Raw genomic sequence first — 20491 nt, forward strand, 5'->3', positions numbered from 1 at the left:
TGGGAAGATTCGGTTTCAGTTTTCCAGTTTTTTCATGCATGTATTTTCATGTGTAGCTAAGACTCAGTCATATCCCAAACCACCTTCATTATAACTCCTTCCTCCTCGTCACTCCTTTCCCTAAAGCCTGCTCCTCTACCTGCATTCTTTATCTCAAGTATGGCAAGATCATATAGCCAGTTGTCCAATTCAGAAGCCTGGGAATCACCACAGATCTCACATTCTTCCCTCATCCCCCATATTCAGCTGGTCATTGTTGCCTTTATTTAATACCTCTTGAAACTGTCTCCTGCTCTCCCTTGGGTTTGGCACCCCCAGTGTCAGAGAGATCCATCTAAAATATTAAAATAACCATCATCACTAACCTGCTTCAGGTCTTTCCATGGTCTCCCTGCTTTCAGAATACATGGACTATAAAGCCCTCCAAGATAGGATTCCAGGCACACTCTAACTTCATCTCCCATTGCTCCCCTCTATCCCACTTCAGAAATGTGCCAATGTTACTTTTATATCCCTGGTGCTTAGTCCCATATTAGTTACACAAAAGGTACATAACTAAATACTTGGTGTGAAGGAGGAAGAAAGATTGCATTGCTGTGTAGCATGCACACCCAAAATGGGATTCCCCTGCTGATAAGAGACACAAGCAAATTCAAATTTCCCAACCATTTTGTGTCACGCACAGATGAACAAATGAAAAAAATGACCCATAAAGGAATAAAAATATAGTATTTATTAATAGAATTATTTTTAGAAAGAATAAAAACAGGTTATCTCAAGTTATTTAAGGGTTCTGTTTTCCTCTAAAACTTCTTTTAAAGTATAAGCTATGTTCATAGTTGTTTAGTGTTTGCTTACATTTGGCTGTTTTATTAAAGGCATATTTTAAGACACAATGTGGAAATTCATAGTTATAAATCTGGGGAGGAAGCAGACAGAGACACTAGTTGAATCTTAATGACCTCCTGACTAGAATGTTCCTGCACCTGAAGTGCTCTACTCCCATCTGGTGGTACGATCAGAAAACAGTCAAAAAAAGTATACACACACACACACACACACACACACACACACACACAGACATATATATTATGTACCACTAGGTACCTCTTACCACTATATATATATATATATATATATATATATATATATATATATATATATATTTGTAAAGTATATATATGTAAAATAAACATCTATTCTGCAAAATGAAAGTGAGGAAGTGATAGCGAATGTCTCAGGCTGCCATGCATCCTGCAGGAGTTTTACTCTTTGTAATTGTCTTACAGTCAAACCTTCTAAGCCACTTTGTAGCATCCAAGGAAGACCAGAAACAGGCCATAGTATTTCTCTGACTTGCCTCTCTTCTTTTGGAACACCGTCTCCTGTGTACCACTGGTATAAACTTGAGGGAAGTAATGCCGTGCCAGTGAAAGAAAGCTTTAGTAAGTATCACCTTTGGCAATCCTTGGCAAGGCCTGGTTTTGGGGGTTGACTGATAGCATATGTGACTGACTGTTGTCCTGACAGTTCAATATTATCTTTTACTTGGTTGGGGCGAGGGATTTAAAAAGAATATCTGTCTCCCAACATAAGACTATAGTATGGACTACTCAAATTCTAGAAGCCAGCTCAAGGCTTGGTTCTACCTGGTGGTAGATGGGCTACCTTTGGAACAGGTCCAAGTGGCCTAATTGGTCCATGGACATCTTAAGAAAGGGAGGGTAATGTAGGGGAGTAGGTAAGCATTGAATGATAAGTTACACTGATGTGATTCCTACCCACAAAAGAGATCTTAAAAGTCTATTTCCTGGTTTTGACAGACCCAGCCACTGGAATTTTGGTTATTGGAAATCTGACAAATTTTGAACAAGGTTATTACCAGTGTACTGCTATCAACAGTGTTGGCAATAGTTCCTGTGAAATTGATCTAACCTCTTCACGTGAGTTGACCATACATCTTTTACAGTTTCTCCTTGAGTCAAGTAGCCAGGACCTGTACATTAATTAGGATCTTCAGTTGGTCCTTTCTGCCTCTCTGGACATTTGTGTGCTTTATTTATAGACTGATATGATAAATGATTGTTCTGATAACTAATTCTTACATAAAACTTAATATGTTCCCTAAATCCTTTACAAAAAGCAAATATTTTAAGCTTTGCAAAAAATCTCTAGAGTTAACAGTATCAGTCTGGATTTCTCTTAATGATGCTATTGGTAAGTTCAGGAGACACTATAGCTATCTATGTCAAACACACAGCTCACAAATTTTCCAGTTCTTAACTATTTGGTAAAATCTATCCCTAATAATAATAAAACTCTCACCCACAATCATAGAACCTAATATTTGTCAATATTATTATTATTATTATTATTATTATTGCTTTTATGTGCCAAATACTTGACCAGTTGCTACATGAGCATTATCTCACCCAATCCTCCCAACCATCCTATATATGGAGGCAGAATATATTGTTAACCTTATTTTATTGAAGAAGACATTGAAGCTCAGGGAGGCAAATTACTTGCTCAAGGTCATCCAGATTAGTAACTGGCAGAGCCAGGTTGCCTCTGAACCTTAATCATCCTGTTCAAAGGTGCTTACTTCCTCTCTAAGCACAATACTTATGAGCCCTGGAATTGTCACATTGGACCAACCCAGGGAGTTTTCTTCATTATTTGTCCTGAAGCTTCTTGCTCTTCATTCTCATATCACTTTCAGCTATTTTCCCATGATTTTATCTATTGTCTTTCTTTACCTCTTTGCCAATCCCTGTCTGCTTTCCCACAGACACAATCATACTGCAGATATGCAGACACATAAGATTTGTACCTGAGCCTTGTTTCCCTTCTAATCTTTCCAATGATGCTCAACATTTGCCTGCCTTCCTATCCCTCTTCTTTCCTTCCCCTTTCCTCACTTCCTCCTTCCTTCCTTCTTTTCTTCCTTTCTTCCTTCCTTCCCTCCTCAAGCATTTATTGAATATCTGCTATGTGCCAGGGATTGTCCTAAGTGATAGGGATACAGAGATTAAGAAGAAATATGTCCTACACTCATGGAGTTCACAGTTCACCTAGAGGAACAAACAAAACTAAAATGTGCTGAATGCTATGAGAGAGGACACCAAAGAGGGAACAATTATGCTAATAGATCCAGGGTCAGTTTTGCTGACCAAGTACTATCAGAGCTGATTCTTTAAGGAACTTGTGAAGCCTGTTTCTTTATCTGTAAAACGGGATGTTAAAGAATGAAGAATGAAAATACAGCAGTCGGCATAGAAGGACAACCAGTCTATGGTGGAAGAAGAGGGAGAACTCCATAAAGGTTGTCTCTGAGGGAAAGAAAACATAAGAAATATATACATATATGATGTGTTTGAATCTATTGAAAGGAATTTAATGATTTTGTGGATGTGTTGGGATTGGTATAATGCATTTTTTTTTTTTTTTTTTTTTTTTTTTTTTTTTTTCATTTTTTTTTTTATTTATTTATTTTTTTTACGTTTACATAGGGTAATGATGTTTATTATATTTTTCCCCTCCCCCCCACCCCTCCCACCCCTCCCACCCCTCCCACCCCTCTTTTCCCTCTACACAGTCCTTCTTTCCTTCATTCTTGCTGCTCTCCTTAGCCTAACTCTAAACCTAACCCTAAACCTAATGCTAGCCCCTCCCACCCCCCATTATATGTCCTCATCCGCTTATCAGCGAGATCATTTGTCCTTTAGTTTTTTGAGATTGGCTTATCTCACTTAGCATGATATTCTCCAATTTCGACCATTTGCCTAAAAATGCCATAATTTTATCATTCTTCATTGCGGAGTAATATTCCATTGTATAAATATGCCACAGTTTCTTTATCCATTCATCAACTGAAGGGCATCTAGGTTGGTTCCACAATCTGGCTATGGTGAATTGAGCAGCAATGAACATTGATGTGGCTGTATCTCTGTAGTATGCTGATTTTAAGTCCTTTGGGTATAGGCCAAGGAGTGGGATAGCTGGGTCAAATGGTGTTTCCATTCCAAGCTTTCTGAGGAATCTCCACACTGCTTTCCAGAGTGGTTGCACTAATTTGCAACCCCACCAGCAATGTATGAGTGTTCCTTTTTCACCACATCCTCGCCAACACCTATTGTTGCTTGTATTCTTGATAATCGCCATTCTAATTGGGGTGAGATGAAATCTTAGGGTGGTTTTGATTTGCATTTCCCTTATTACTAGGGATGTTGAACATTTTTTCATATATCTGGTGATTACTTGTACATCTTCTTCTGTGAAGTGTCTGTTCATTTCCTTAGCCCATTTGTTGATTGGATTATTTGTATTCTTCGTGTAGAGTTTTTTGAGTTCTTTATAGATTCTGGAAATTAGCGCTCTATCTGAGGTATGGTTGGCAAAGATATTCTCCCACTCTGTAGGCTCTCTCTTCACATTTCTGATAGTTTCCTTTGCTGAGAGAAAGCTTTTTAGTTTGAATCTATCCCAGTTGTTTATTCTTGCTTTTATTTCTTGTGCTATGGGAGTCCTGTTAAGGAAATCTGATCCTGAGCCAACAAGTTGAAGATTTGGACCTACTTTTTCTTCTATAAGATGCAGGGTCTCTGGTCTGATTCCGAGGTCCTTGATCCATTTTGAGTTGAGTTTTGTGTAGGGTGAGAGATAGGGGTTTAGTTTCATTCTATTGCATATAGTTTTCCAGTTTTCCCAGCACCATTTGTTGAAGAGGCTATCTTTTCTCCATTGCATATTGTTGGAACCTTTGTCTAGTATGAGAAAATTGTATTTATTTGGGTTTGTGTCCATGTCCTCTATTCTGTACCATTGATCTACCTGTCTATTTTGGTACCAATACCATGCCGTTTTTGTTACTATTGCTTTGTAGTAGAGTTGAAGATCTGGTATTGCAATACCCCCTGCTTCGCTCTTGCTACTGAGGATTGCTTTAGCTATTCTAGGTTTTTTATTCTTCCAGATGAATTTCATAATTGCTTGCTCTATTTCTGCGAGGTACATCATTGGGATTTTAATTGGAATTGCATTGAATCTGTATAGAACTTTAGGTAGTATAGCCATTTTGACGATATTAATTCTGCCTATCCAGGAACATGGGAGATCTTTCCATCTTCTAAGGTTTTCTTGAATTTCTTTCTTTAGTGTTCTGTAGTTCTCATTGTAGAGGTCTTTCACCTCTTTTGTGAGATTGATTCCCAAGTATTTTATTTTTTTCGATGCTATTGTGAATGGAGTAGTTTTCCTAATTTCTCTTTCTGAAGATTCATCACTTATGTATAAAAATGCATTGGATTTATGAGCATTGATCTTGTAACCTGCTACTTTACTGAATTCACTTATGAGTTCTAAAAGTTTTCTGGTGGAATTTCCAGGTTCCTCTAAATATATAATCATGTCATCAGCGAACAGGGATAGTTTGAGTTCTTCTTTTCCTATTCGTATCCCTTTAATTTCTTTGGTTTGTCTGATTGCTCTGGCTAGAGTCTCAAGGACGATGTTGAATAGAAGCGGTGAAAGAGGGCATCCCTGCCTTGTTCCAGTTTTTAGGGGGAACGCTTTCAGTTTTTCACCATTTAGAATGATATTAGCCATGGGCTTAGCGTAGATGGCCTTTATAATGTTTAGGAATGTTCCCATTACCCCAATTTTTTCTAGTGTTTTGAGCATGAAGGGATGCTGTATTTTATCAAATGCTTTTTCTGCATCTATTGAAATAATCATGTGATTCTTAACTTTAAGTCTGTTGATATGGTGAATGACATTTATTGATTTCCGAATGTTGAACCAACCTTGCATCCCTGGGATAAAACCCACTTGATCGTGGTGCACTATCTTTTTAATATATATTTGTATGCGATTTGCTAAAATTTTGTTGAGAATTTTTGCATCGATGTTCATTAAGGATATTGGTCTGAAATTTTCTTTCCTTGATGTGTCTCTGTCTGGTTTAGGTATCAGGGTGATATTGGCTTCATAGAACGAGTTTGGGAGGGTTCCCTCCTCTTCTATTTCATGGAATAGTTTGAGGAGTATTGGAATGAGCTCTTCTTTAAAGGTTTTATAGAACTCGGCTGAGAACCCATCTGGTCCTGGACTTTTCTTTGTTGGTAGGCTTTTGATGACCTCTTCTATTTCATTGCTTGAAATTGGTTTATTTAAGTTGTGTATGTCCTCCTCGTTCAGTTTAGGTAGTTCATATGTCTCTAGAAATTTGTTGATGTCTTCAAGGTTTTCTGTTTTGTTGGAGTATAGATTTTCGAAATAGCTTCTAATTATGTCTTGTATTTCACTCGTGTCTGTTGTGATGTTTCCTTGTTCATTCCGAATTTTAGTAATTTGAGTTTTCTCCCTCTTTCTCTTTGTTAGTGTGGCTAAGGGTTTATCAATTTTATTTATTTTTTCAAAGAACCAACTATTTATTTTATTAATTTTTCCGATTGTTTCTTTTGTTTCGATTTCGTTGATTTCGGCTCTGATTTTAACTATTTCCTGTCTTCTACTACTTTTGGTATTGGTCTGCTCTTCTTTTTCTAGTGCTTTGAGCTGTAGTGTTAAGTCGTTTATTTGTTGATTTCTACTTCTTTTTTTGAATGCACCCCATGAAATAAATCTTCCTCTAAGTACTGCTTTCATAGTGTCCCAGAGATTTTGATATGATGTGTCTTTGTTCTCGTTTACTTCTAAGAATTTTTTTATTTCCCTCCTGATGTCTTCTGTTATCCATTCATCATATAATAGTGTATTATTTAGTCTCCAGGTATTGGAGAAGTTTCTGTTTTTTATTCTGTCATTTATTTCTAATTTCAATCCATTATGATCTGATAGAGTACAAGGTAGTATCTCTATCTTCTTGTATTTACTAACAGTAGCTTTGTGGCATAAAATATGGTCTATTTTAGAGAAGGATCCATGTGCTGCTGAGAAGAAAGTGTATTCATTCTTTGTTGGATGGTATATTCTATATATGTCCGTTAAGTCTAAATTGCTGATTGTGTTGTTGAGATCTATAGTTTCTTTATTCAATTTTTGTTTGGACGATCTATCCAGTGGTGAGAGAGGTGTGTTAAAATCGCCTAGTATTATTGTGTTGTGGTCTATTTGATTTCTGGAATTGAGAAGGATTTGTTTGACGTACGTGGATGAGCCAATGTTCGGGGCATAGATATTTATGATTGTTATGTCTTGCTGATTTATGCTTCCCTTAAGCAGCATGTAATGTCCTTCTTTATCCCTTCTGACTAGTTTTGGTTTGAAGTCCACATTATCTGAGATGAGGATGGATACTCCAGCTTTTTTGCTGTGTCCGTGTGCATGGTATGTTTTTCCCCATCCTTTCACCTTTAGTCTATGGGTGTCTCTTTCTATGAGATGTGTCTCTTGCAGGCAGCATATTGTTGGATTTTTCTTTTTAATCCAATCTGCCAGTCTGTGTCTTTTGATTGATGAATTCAGGCCATTAACATTCAGGGTTATTATTGTGATATGATTTGTATTCCCAGTCAATTGACTCATATTTGTTTTTGACATGATTTGGTTTCTCCTTTATTTGGCTATTCCTTTAGGCTAGCGCCTCCTGTTGCTGATTTGCATCGTTGTTTTTCATCTCTTCCTCATGGAATATTTTGCTGAGAATGTTCTGTAATGCTGGCTTTCTTTTTGTAAATTCCTTTAGCTTTTGTTTATCATGGAAGGATCTTATTTCATCGTCAAATTTGAAGGTAAGTTTTGCTGGGTATAAGATTCTTGGTTGGCATCCATTTTCTTTCAGGGCTTGGTATATGTTGTTCCAGGCCCTTCTAGCTTTTAGGGTCTGGATTGAAAAATCTGCTGATATTCTTATTGGTTTCCCTCTGAATGTAATTTGATTCTTTTCTCTCGCGGCCTTTAAAATTCTGTCTTTATTTTGTATGTTAGGTATTTTCATAATAATGTGCCTTGGTGTGGGTCTGTTGTAATTTTGTATGTTTGGAGTTCTATAAGCCTCTTGTACTTGGTTTTCCATTTCGTTCTTCAGATTTGGGAAATTTTCTGTTATTATTTCATTGAATAGATTGTTCATTCCTTTGGTTTGTTTCTCTAAGCCTTCCTCAATCCCAATAATTCTCAAATTTGGCCTTTTCATGATATCCCATAGTTCTTGGAGATTCTGTTCATGATTTCTTACCATCTTCTCTGTTTGTTCCACTTTGTTTTCAAGGTTAAATATTTTGTCTTCAATGTCTGAGGTTCTGTCTTCCAGGTGTTCTATCCTATTGGTTATGCTTTCTATGGAGTTTTTAACTTGGTTTATTGTTTCCTTCATTTCAAGGATTTCAGTTTGTTTTTTTTTCAGTATCTCTAACTCTTTATTGAAATGATCTCTTTCTTCCCGTATTTGGTCTTTTAACTGTTGATTGGTGCGATCATTTAATGCCTGCATTTGCTCTTTCATCTCCTCCTTCAATGCCTGCATTTGCTCTTTCATCTCCTCATTAGCTTCCCTGATCGTTTTAATTACGTACATTCTGAACTCCCTTTCTGACATTTCTTCTGCTCTGCTGTCATTGGGTTTTATTGATGTAGTATCTAGGTTTGTTTGGGACATTTTCTTCCCTTGTTTTCTCATAATGGTCAGTTGTCAGTGGGACCCTGAGATATTGCAGTTTTCCACTATTGGCTTATAGTGTCCCAGTAGATTTCCAGTGTATCACCTCCCAGCCTTCAGCAGCCTGATGTCTTGGAGGAATCTGATAAAGCAGCTCATTCGAAGAATACTGCCCCTAGCCCCCTACTGGTTCCACGTTTTGGAACTGGCTCTGTGCGGAAATGCTCTCACTGTGGGCCTGCACTGTGCAGCTGGCCGTGTGGGAAGAGCCCACTGCCGGAGTGTGGAAGACTACCTTGGGAAGACTCAAGCTGCCCTGCCCGATTCTGCTAAGCCACCTCTATCTGGGCCTGCCACCCGGGCTGAGCTTTACCCAGTGGGCAGACTCACCCGTGGCTCCACTTCAGTCCGAGTCTCTCAATGCCTCCCCTTCTTAACTTCTGGGTTCTGGAGCGACCGGGGGTGCAGTCTCCCTCTAGGCCGCCATCTTGGATCGCCCCGTGAAGAGAGCCCGCAGCCGGAGTGGGCAGAGCCGCCTGAAGAGGTCTCCGGCTGCCCTGTCCTTATCCCTGAGGCTGACTGCAGATCGAGGCTCTCCGCTGGTTCTTTGCAGGAGTACACTGCACTGCAGGGGCTCCAGGACTCGGAGCGTGCTCTGTTCAGACAGGCTCTCACTAGCCGGCCAGTTCCGTTCCGAGAACCTGGAGAAGCTGGCTGTGTGGGCGGGGCCCACTGCCGGAGTGCGCAGGACTGCCTGTGGATGACTCTAGCTGCCCTGCCCGGCTCCGATAAGCCACCTCTATCTGGGCCTGCCACCCGGGCCGAGCTTTACCCAGTGGGCAGACTCACCCGTGGCTCCACTTCAGTCCGAGTCTCTCAATGCCTCCCCTTCTTAACTCCTGGGTTCTGGAGCGACCGGGGTGCAGTCTCCCTCTAGGCCGCCATCTTGGATCGCCCCGTGAAGAGAGCCCGCAGCCGGAGTAGGCAGAGCCGCCTGAAGAGGTCTCCGGCTGCCCTGACCTTATCCCTGAGGCTGACTGCAGATCGAGGCTCTCCGCTGGTTCTTTGCAGGAGTACACTGCACTGCAGGGGCTCCGGGACTCGGAGCGTGCTCTGTTCAGACAGGCTCTCACTAGCCGGCCAGCTCCGTTCCGAGAACCTGGAGAAGCTGGCTGTGTGGGCCTGCATTTTTAAAAACTAAACAAATACGAAAGAAAAGAAAGGGGGGAAAACAAAAAAAATACCCAAATAAGGCAATTATTAGCTTTGGGGAGAAGGTTTTTAAAATGTTGCACAAGGAACAACAAAATGTTGCACAGTTCCTCAACTGTGCACAGTATTTGCATAGTCATAATACTGAAAGTTTTTTTTTTTTTTTTTTTTTTTTGCAGTGCTGGGGATTGAACCCAGGGCTTTGTGCTTGTGAAGCAAGCACTCTACCAACTGAGCTATCTCCCCAGCCCATACTGCAAGTTTTGTGTTAACTAAAACTTGTGATATATTAGTAGAATGTGATGGGACTTGAGTGAAGTGGTATAAAAGGACTAAATTTCCAATTTCCAGGGTAGGAAATCAAAATAGAATGAAGATTGAAAAAGGTAGGACATTCGGGGATAAGTACAATAGAAACACAGGGGCAGGGGGCCTCTAGTGATTGGGATCCAGAGATGGAGAGGAATGGAGCAGAGGGACTGCTATTATTTTTAGAAGTTTAGAAATATTTGACTTTTTAAATTATTTGAATTTTTTAATTATTAAATTTTAAACTTTAAAATTTATTAATTAAATTAATCCCCCAAAGTTAAAGGAATTATTAGGTAATTCAACTTGTCTCCCATCTCAAAATACAAGCTGCCCATCCTTGTTTGAGAGGAAGTGGATGGGGATTAGCCAGCTTATGACCCAGACCTGCTCTCTCAGGGACAACACCTCCAGGCTTGAAGGTCTAGTTCTCAGCTGGATGGTCTCACACTCATTAAATTTTTCCATACACTGACGTAATAAACCAGATGCTGGTTCATCAAAATAACCATATCCTCTCCTAGTGGCCAGAATGCACAAGGTTCCTCAGTGATCATGGACTATGCTAAATAAAAGGCTTTTAGGAACCTATTTCATCTGTGCTCTGAGGAAGCCTGGTGAAATGTCCCTACTTATAACAGAGGCATATTTCTGGTGAATAGATTGTGACTCCATGCTCTCTTTCTCCCTGTCTCCCTCCCTTTCCAAACAAATGCATACAGAACACTTTCTTCTCTAAAGTCCATTTCTAAAACAACCTGGCCTGTCTCAAGTTGGCATTTTTTTTCTTTTTGTGTGTAAATGTCAATGGTTAACCTACCTAGTCAAGGCACTCATCTTTCTTCACTCACTATAAATACAACTGGGATTCTAGGGGTTTCTGTTCCCTTGGCCTATAGGAGTCACCTGATATGTGAATATTCCAGATACTCTCTACCAGTCACAAACACACACGTGAGAGGACAATGTGTTTCCCTTTACTAACCAGCTAGCTGCTTGTGTCCTCCAGATCCAGAAGTTGGGATCATTGTTGGTGCCTTGATTGGTACCCTGGTAGGCGCTGCCATCATCATTTCTGTGGTGTGCTTTGCAAGGAACAAGGCAAAGGAAAAAGAAAGGAAGAAGAATTCTAAAACCACCACAGAACTTGAGTAAGCCCTTATTTACTTGAATACAAACCTTTGAAATATTGTCTTTACTTGAATACAAACATTTCTCAGGCATCTCTCTTTTAGTCAGTCCTTCCTAAGCACTCCTTTTAGCATAAGATATCACAGGTATCTTTCTACTTGGTCTCATTGCTTTTACAAAAAGAATGATAGGGGCTACCATTTACTGAGTCCTGTGTGCCAGACTCTGTTCTAAGCACTATATGCATATCCATTCACTTAACTCCCATGACCGCCCTTTTAGATCCAAGAAAACATTTTATGATATAATGTTAACATACTTGTGTTTATAAAAGTACAGTTGTAAATGTAATTTTAAGTATATTTTTTATGGAACAAGAGGCCCATGAAGGCAAAAGGGTCTAGGGACAACAGAAGTCATGATGTGGCCCTGCTTGCAGCCCACGTTCTTAACCACTCTCTCATTTCTTTAGTGTAGAACACATTCATTCACTTGTTCACTCATCTGCTTGCTTCCATAACTATGTGTTGGGTACCAACCAGGTACCAAATGTGATACTAGGTGGAATCAGAAGAAGAGATGCATCACGACTGTGAATTTGGCCCTCAGAGACCTCATTAGATTCCTAGACTCTCTCACCCTGATATCAGTTTTCCCACCTTTTAAACACTGGTCTGTCATTCTTGAATTTTCATCATAGAGACCTAACCTTTTTGAACACCAAAATGGACACACATGATCTGACAGTGACTCAGAATATCAAAATGAACAGACATCCTGAACAGTCTAGGAAAGACCTGTGTCACTGGAGGTATAATGAAATATCAGCTATCATTTCCCTAACTTGATCTTTTCTGGGTCTTCTTTCTTACAGACCAATGACAAATATAAACCAAACCCGAGAGAATGAAGCCATTCCAGTGGAAGATGTTGTACAGCTAGAAGCAACTCTGCCACCCTCCACTCATGAGACTGACCCTACTATCATCTTGGAACCAGACCATGAGCCTGCGCCACAGACAGAGCCTGTCCCAGCACCTGTCCTAGGACAGGAGCCTACTCTGATGCCTGAGCTTGAGATTGAGCTGGAGCCAGAGCAGGAACTAGAGCTGGAACCAGAGCCAGAACCAGATCCAGAGCCTGGGGTTTTGGTTCAGCCCCTGTGTAATGAGGAAAAGAACATGATTAAGACATAGATTAGTGCTCTGAGTACACCATTCATCACTAAGGAACCCATCAATGGTGTCCGGAATTCACTTGACCTAGCCCGTCCACATCCCCTCCCTCCATACTGACCAACCTTCTTCTAACAAGGTGCTCATTCTTAACATGAATCCAAAATAAATGGGTCAGGATAACTATTAAATAAATATAAGGGTTCCTACATTATCAATAGAGAATACTTAAAATCATACTAACAAATATGCATAACAAATGACAAGGCAAGTGTTTTCTAGCTCATTTGAAAGTTTTTCTGAATGGTCAGAAAATATTTTGTTTTTAGCTGTGCTTCATGTGTTCCACATGCACACACAACAAAGTGGCATTAATTAGTTATATTTTCTAGGGTTAGTTGTCAGGTTTCCCTATTTGTTGCTATATTTACCACTAAGAAGAGAATTTGACAGCATTATCTCATAGATTAGGAAAAAGTTCTCCAAAAACAACAGAGAACAATACACAAACATAGTATTTTAAATCAGGTCTTATTATCAATATATTTACCATGTTAAATTTCCTAAGAAGTCATCCTGGTGACTAATATCTAAGCACAGCAAAATTTTAAAATAATCCAAGATTTAAATGCCAAATATCATACAGGCAAACAATTGGAAATATGATTTTCCTTCAGTGAATACAAAGTGTTGATTAATAGGCGATGTACAAGTTAGCTTTGAATAAGCTATTATGTTATCACTGTGATGCTACTTTTATATACTTTGAAGGGGCACACTAGGAAAGTATTCTAAATGAACACTTAAGATCTATTTTAGATAACAACTAATTATAAAATCTGTTTTACTGTTGGTATATTCCACATCAATAAAGAAATGTTCTTCTTGTGTACATGCTACGTAGTAAAAAAATGCATTGATATCTCCTCTTCTTCACTTAAGTTTTTTCATGATCTTATTTCACTCACATCCCTCTGTGAAGAAATTTACAGGTAGACATACTTTTTTCACTTCTGTAATCAATTGTATCTTAAAACTTATTTTAAGGCTTAATAAATAATACTCAATAAAATCTCATTTTGATGACTCCTAAGGTAAATTCTTTCATAGACATCTTTATTGACATGTAATTTATGCATGATGAACAGCACCAACTGTGATGGGTTTTGTCAGTTATGCATATACCCAAAACCACCATACCTGTCTACATAGGGAACTTCTATCAGCCCAAATACTCCCCCATGCACAATCCTACTGTGCCCTGCAGCTCATCAAACAATGATGTTTTCTTTTTATTATTTATATATTGATTGATTGATTGATTCTTTTTAGTTATAAATGATAGTAGAATCAATTTTGGTATAATTATACAAGCATGGAATATCTCTTATTCTAGATAGGACCCCATTCTCATGGATGTACATGATGGTGGGATTCAGTGTGATTTTTTCATATATGTACATCAGAAAATTATGTCAGACACATTCCACTGTCTTTCGTTTTCCTATGTCCTCCCTTCCCTCTATTCCCCATTGTCTAAACTACTGAATTTCTATTCTCCTCCTGCCTTATTGTGGGTTAGCTTCCACATATCAGAGAAAACATTCGACTTTTGGTTTTTAGGGACTGGCTTATTTCACTTAGGATGATAGTCTCCAGATCCATCCATTTACTGGAAAATATCATAAAGTCATTCTTTTTGAAAACAATCCCATTCACAATAGCCTCAAAAATATTTGGGAATCAATCTAACAAAAAACGTGAAAGACCTCCATAATGAAAATGACAGAACACTAAAGAACGAAATTGAGGAAGACCTTAGAAGAGGGAAAGCCCTCCTATGTTCTTGGTTAGGCAGACGTAGTATTGGCAAAATGTTTTCTATCTATGTGGATTAGTTATGGATTGTCTTGACCTTCTTTACAAATGGGATTACAGAGTATGTATTTTTGTGTGTCTGATTTTCTTCTAAAAATCCTTTTCAAGTGAGGTCTGAAGCACTAACAAATCACAATTATATTTACATATAAAGAAATTTGTTATACTGCAATTTCTCTTCTATATAGATCATACCCTTCCAATTGAGGTAGAGTCTTTGAAGATTTCAGGGTGGACTGAAATGGAAATGAGCATTCATTTGTCCAGAGCCATGGAGAGAAGAGATAGCAAAATTATGTATTATCTTGGATCTGTCAATTTGCAGTCAATCTCAGAGTTTTGAAGCATTCCATTCACAGAAGACTGTACAATGATATATGGTATTTGATGGGTACAGGCAGCAAGATGATGAAGGTCTTAAGAATGATCTAATAATCCAAGATTAAAAACTAAACACTAGCAGTATAAAAATGTTAATAACCAGAAAGGCCAAATAGCTGGAATTCATTTTTCCCTTCTACTTTTAATATAGAGTCAAATCACAGGAAAAGAGACTGACATTTAATTGTCAATTCTACACCCCCAAATTTCTGAAGGATCAATGGTGACCAGGAAAAAAGTCACTGTTGGCAGTCTTACAGAACTCTGTCCTTATTAGCACTGCTCTGTTCAAAATACTGATAAATAGTTGGGCTGATAGTTTTTTACCTTTGTTTGAAATCATGAATCACTGTGAGAATCTGCAGAAAAATCTTGACCCCTTACATTGAAAAATGTTTTATAAAGTGACATATACAGTTTTAGATAAGTTATAGACTCCATGAATGCAAGATTAAGAATAGTGACTTAGTATTCTGTTTAACAGAATCATGATTCAAAATTATCTTGATAGCTTGGAAGCTGAGCTGAAATTAATACAATGAATTAGACATAATGGATAGAAAAGTCTGTGTTTTAAAACAATAGAGAACATGTTGTCCTTGTCAAAACCATATCTGGATAAGATTGGAAAGTTTGTGAGTTTCATCTGAAATGGTATCTTTGGATCTTTCTTTTCAGTCACCTTCCTGGACATTGTGGCAATTTATTTTCCAGACACCCAGGATTCCCATGCTCTTATTCACTTAGGAAACTACTCAGGTCTGCATCCCCCACGCAGAATTAAGCACTCAGGACCTACTTCTACATTTGCCACCATTTCAAAAAGATTCCTGTTTTGTTACTTTGCTCAGTGAACTTGAACTTTCAAACTTTCATCATCCTGTGATTTCAATCAGGTTGATAAATGAGTCCTCTTAAGGAGTATTTACACTGCCCCCCTTTTTTTTTGCAGTACTGGGGATAAAACCCAGGAACACTTTACAACTGAACTACAATTCCAGTCCTTTAAAAACTTCTTTTGAGACAGGGTCTAAGTTGCAGAGGCTGTTCTCACTCTTGCAATCCTCCTTCCTCAGCTTCCAGAGTTGCTGGCATTACAGAATTCTCCTGCCTCAGCCTTCAGAGTCATTGGGATTATAGGCATATACCACTGTACCCAGTAGGAATATTTACATTTTTTCAAATTTTTTAGGTATAGAAGTACATAATACCTTTATTTTATTTATTCATTTTTATGCAGTGCTGAGGATTGAACACAGTGCCTCACACATATCGGGCAAGCACTCTACCACTGATACACAACCCCAACCCCATATTTACATTTTAAAAGGAACTCTTGAACATGTAACCCTTAATTCAAAGAGTCCAAGTGTTGGAACAGATACTGGAACAATCAAAAAGAGAGATATTTCTGGAAAAATGAGCCTTCTCAGTTCCTTTCAAATCAAATCATGTGAGTTGTCATCCACTCGGCCTACTTAATAAGGTCACTCTGGTCGATGCAACTTCATCCCAATCTACTTAAGTACATCCATGACACAAACTATATGTATGTTTGTGATGAATCCTGAGACTGGTAAATACCAACACAATTAAGTACACTATATCTCACTTGGGCAGTAAAATGAGTTTATATGTTAAAGAGCAGCCCAATAAGGGAATAAAATATTTTTCCTGCTTCAACACTGGATCAGAAAATATTCTGACTAGTTAAACTTTGACCAAATTATTTCAGCAAAATGTTCATTCAGAGTGGGTACTAAATTATTTATTTTCCTACAAGCAGTTAAAATGTAAGTGGGCAGTCCCAACCAAATCTTAAGCCACGCTTGAGCTTAACAATCTTACCACCCAAAAGGATTTCCAGAAACATCTCTAATTTGTTTTTGCATTTAGCAACCAGGGTATGCCAAAATCAACAGAACACCCTTATGGTGGTAGATCCAAATTCCCTCCTAATTCATTTCTTTATTCTGTTACCCATTGGACATTGATTAAACTGCTACAATATACTAGGCATTGTTGTTTATGCTAGTGGTGCAACAGTAAGCAAAAACAGTGAGCCCTTATCTTAATGGTGTATACAGTTTTGCTATCTTTGACAAGTTCCTGTGTGTTACCATCAATTGTGTGTTGACTGCAGGAGAGGAAGGTTGGAATTTGTATTGCATTGGGGAGGGTCTCCAAATTATAGTGATCTGTGATGAAAATAGTAATTCTTGACCAATAGATTAAAAACCCACACATACTGATATTTCTTATGCCCTCTAAAATACCAGGTGACTTCCCCCACATACTATATGCTAAGAAGTTAATATTAGCCTTTTATAGTGGCCTATGTGTAATGTAAGTTTGAGGAACTTTCAGTAGGAATTTCAGAGCTGGAAAAAAGTTTACAATCAATAGTACTTTCGATGTGTCAAAATGCATTCTACTGTCATGTATAACCGATTAGAACAAATTTTATATATATACATAAAAGATCAATAGTATTCAAACTTTTTCAATCCCAGTACACCTGAAAGTTATAACACATATAATAACTCTCTCCTAACAATGATGGGACTGCAGATGAGATATGATGTAGAATTATATTCTTGATAGGGAAGACACAGAAGAGGTCGATGTAATTTCAAAAAGCTGGTTCATTCTTATATATTGTCACCAAGCCCACAGAGGATAAACCTTGAGTAAACAGAGGTAAAATAATCTGCTGGAGATTACACAAAAAAATATAAATGAGATATAAAGTCCCAGTGTGTTTTAGTCAACTTTTTCATTGCTGTGATCAAATGACCTGAGAAGAACAACATAGAGGAGTAAAATTTTATTTTGGCTTATGGTTTCAGAAGTCTCAGTCCACAGACAGCTGACTTCATTGCTGTGGACTCAAAGTGAGGCAAAACATCATGGAGGAAGGACATAGTGGAGGAACACAGTTCAGGACATGGCAACCAGAAAGCAGAGAGAGCTCTGTTCACCAGGGACAAAATATAAATCCCAAAGGCACACCTCAGTGACCTACTTCCTCCAGCCATACCCTACCTACCAGAGTTATGCATAGTTAATCCATATAGGTGAATTAATCCATTGATTAAGTTGCATCTCTCATAATCTAATCATTTCACCTCTGAAAATTCTTCCATTGTCTTACATTCAAGTTTTCGGGGGAATCTCATATATAAACTATAACACGGTGTAATTAATACTCTTTCAATGCACCAAACTACTAATTTCCATGAAAAAAACATGTTTTATTAATAAAAGATTGCTTTACAATGTCCACATGCTCCTTTCAAATCAAATCATGTGGGTTGCCATCCACTCAGCCTACTTATAAAGTCACTCTGGCCACTGCAACTTCATATCAAGCAATTCTACAATTCCCTGTGGACACCACTGGGTGTCCTACAACATTAATTCAATACTGACACTACCTGGAGTTATCACAGACCCCACAGGTTAAGGGCTAGGTCTTGCAAGACTGCCCCCTTTAAACACAAGTCACAAGTATTGGGTACCATCCTAATTAGAATAAGATATATTCCATATATGTATAATATGTCAAAATATACCCTACTGTCATGTATATTTAAAAAGAATAAAAAAATAAATAAAACAGGTATTGGGTGCCCAGTGTATCCACACTTCAGATTTGGATTCAAATAGGGAATCCTTACAATCTCCTCCTCAGGTTGGATAATTTGGTATAATGGTTCACAGAACATAGGGAAACACTTATGTTTACCCATTTATCAGAAAGGATAAAGGATATAGATGTGCAGCCATCTGAAGAAGTAAATAATGTGAGGTTCAGGAAGGTCCTGAGCATAGAGTTTCTGTCCCCATGGAGTTAGGGTGCACCACTCTTCTGGCATGTATATGTGTTCACCAGCCTTGAAGTTTGTTTAAACACATGGTTTAGGGATTTTTATGGAGGTTTTATCATGTAGAAATAATTTATTACTGACTCAGTCTCAAGCCCCTCCCCCTGGAGGATGGGAGATGGAGCTGAGAAAGTTCCAAGCTTCTGATCATGGCTTCTGATGAGCAGATCCATCCTGAATCTATTCAGGAGCCAAAGAGTTGCATCACTACAACAAGACACTCCTATTGTAATGGAATCCATTTAAATTTAGAAGCCCCAAGTTGTTTCTTCTCCTCCTTCTTCATGACCTGTTAATTTATTTGTAATGCTCGTTTCTCCATTCCAGTTTCCTAAAAGCCATCATCTCATGCTGAGAATAGAAGTTAAAACTGCCCCCCCCCAAAGCCCTGGCATCCAAAAAGATCAGAGAACTGGAATTCTAACATATCCCTCCTGTAGCACAGCTTGGCTGAATCTACCTATGTGTTTTAGTCAGCTTTTTCACTGCTGTGACTAAAAGTGTCTGACTAGCACAATTATAGAGGAGGAAAGGTTTATTTGAGGGCTCATGGTTTCAGAGGTCCTTGTCCATAGAAGGCCAGCTCAATTCCTCAGAGCTCGAGGTGAGGAAGAACATCATGGCAGATGAGTATGGCAGAGGGAAGCAGCTTGCACCATCAGGAAGGAGAGAGAGAGAGAAAGAGAGAGAGAGAGAGAGAGAGAGAGAGAGAGAGAGAGAGAGAGAGAGAGAGAGAGAGAGAGGAGAGAGAAGAGAGAGAGAGAGAGAGAGAGAGAGAGAGAGAGAGAGAGAGAGACTCCACTCTCCAGACACAAAATATATACCACAAAGCCATGCCCCAATTCCAATCTTTTCCAGCCACACCCTACCACTTCAACTAATCCCATCAGGGATTAATTCACTGATTGGGTTAAGACTCTTACAACCCAATCATTTCTCCTCTGAACCTTCCTGCATTGTCTCATATATGAGCTTTTGGGGGACACCTCACATCCAAATCTAACACTATGCATATGTCCAGGCTTAGTGTCCCTATAAATTGTAACAGAGAAGCGCATTGGCTCTTTTCCCACTTTTGGTCAAACTGTGATTAAATTCATTTTTTCTTTTTGAAAAATTATTTTCTCTTATTTCTGGATGCAGGTAGGTAACCAGTCTAGTTAGTTGGGACCCCAGTAGCCTCGGACCTAGGTCCTGGTAATACTATCACCTAAGAAACTCAAAGGAATTTAAGAGCTCTGGGTAAGGCACTTTGGAAATTACAAGGGCTTTAGGAGCTCTGTCTCAGGAACCTGGGACCAAAATCAAACAAGCATTTCTTATGTCACAGTCAATTTAAAGAAAAGTACAGGGTAGGTATTAAAACTAATGGGCTATTACCTAAATGCCAGAGTACCTTCCATTTGGTCCACTGTTTTTGAGTACTGGTAGAAAAGAAAATGTCTTAGAAGCCAGGAAAGCCAGATTGACTATTAGTCAAGAGTATTGACTATTTCTACAGCTTTGGGTGTTTTCTTGTCTGGAAAATGAAGATGATTTTGGTCTTCTTTAAGACTATGGTAAGAATGAATGTAAACAATTTTAAATTGTGACAGGGCTTTACTATTATAGAATCTACATGTCTTGACAATTGGTTCGGTAGTATTCTTTTGATCTCTCACTCAGGGATTCTTAATTTGGGGGGGGAATTATAGATTCCTTTGAGAATCTGTGGAAGGTATGAAACCTCTTCCTGGTAAATGCACAAAGTTCTGCATCCAACTTGAGGCAGTGAATAGAACTGTGGAGCTGGAGTCATAGACCCCAAAAAACCCTCATACTATATCAAAATGGCTAACAGACTGATTCAGAGACTTGATAGCATAACAGAATATGGAAACAGAAAACAGTAGATACAGCCATATGATGAATTCATTGTA

The 20491-nt window shown here is 38.6% G+C and overlaps 1 protein-coding gene across 2 annotated transcripts in view; it reads left to right on the forward strand.

Annotated features, from left to right (window-relative positions):
* Vsig1 (V-set and immunoglobulin domain containing 1) overlaps positions 1-13418 on the forward strand; it is a 37919-nt gene extending 24501 nt beyond the window's left edge. For both annotated transcript variants that reach the window (XM_047536343.1, XM_047536344.1), the window contains 4 exons: positions 1290-1445; positions 1824-1943; positions 11130-11271; positions 12126-13418. In XM_047536343.1, coding sequence (XP_047392299.1) covers positions 1290-1445; positions 1824-1943; positions 11130-11271; positions 12126-12447 — 740 coding nt within the window. In that variant the 3' untranslated portion in view covers positions 12448-13418. The remainder of the gene's footprint in view (positions 1-1289; positions 1446-1823; positions 1944-11129; positions 11272-12125) is intronic.
* Positions 13419-20491: the final 7073 nt, after the last annotated feature.

This window comes from Sciurus carolinensis, chromosome X (assembly GCF_902686445.1).
Source record: "Sciurus carolinensis chromosome X, mSciCar1.2, whole genome shotgun sequence".
NCBI lineage: Eukaryota > Metazoa > Chordata > Mammalia > Rodentia > Sciuridae > Sciurus > Sciurus carolinensis.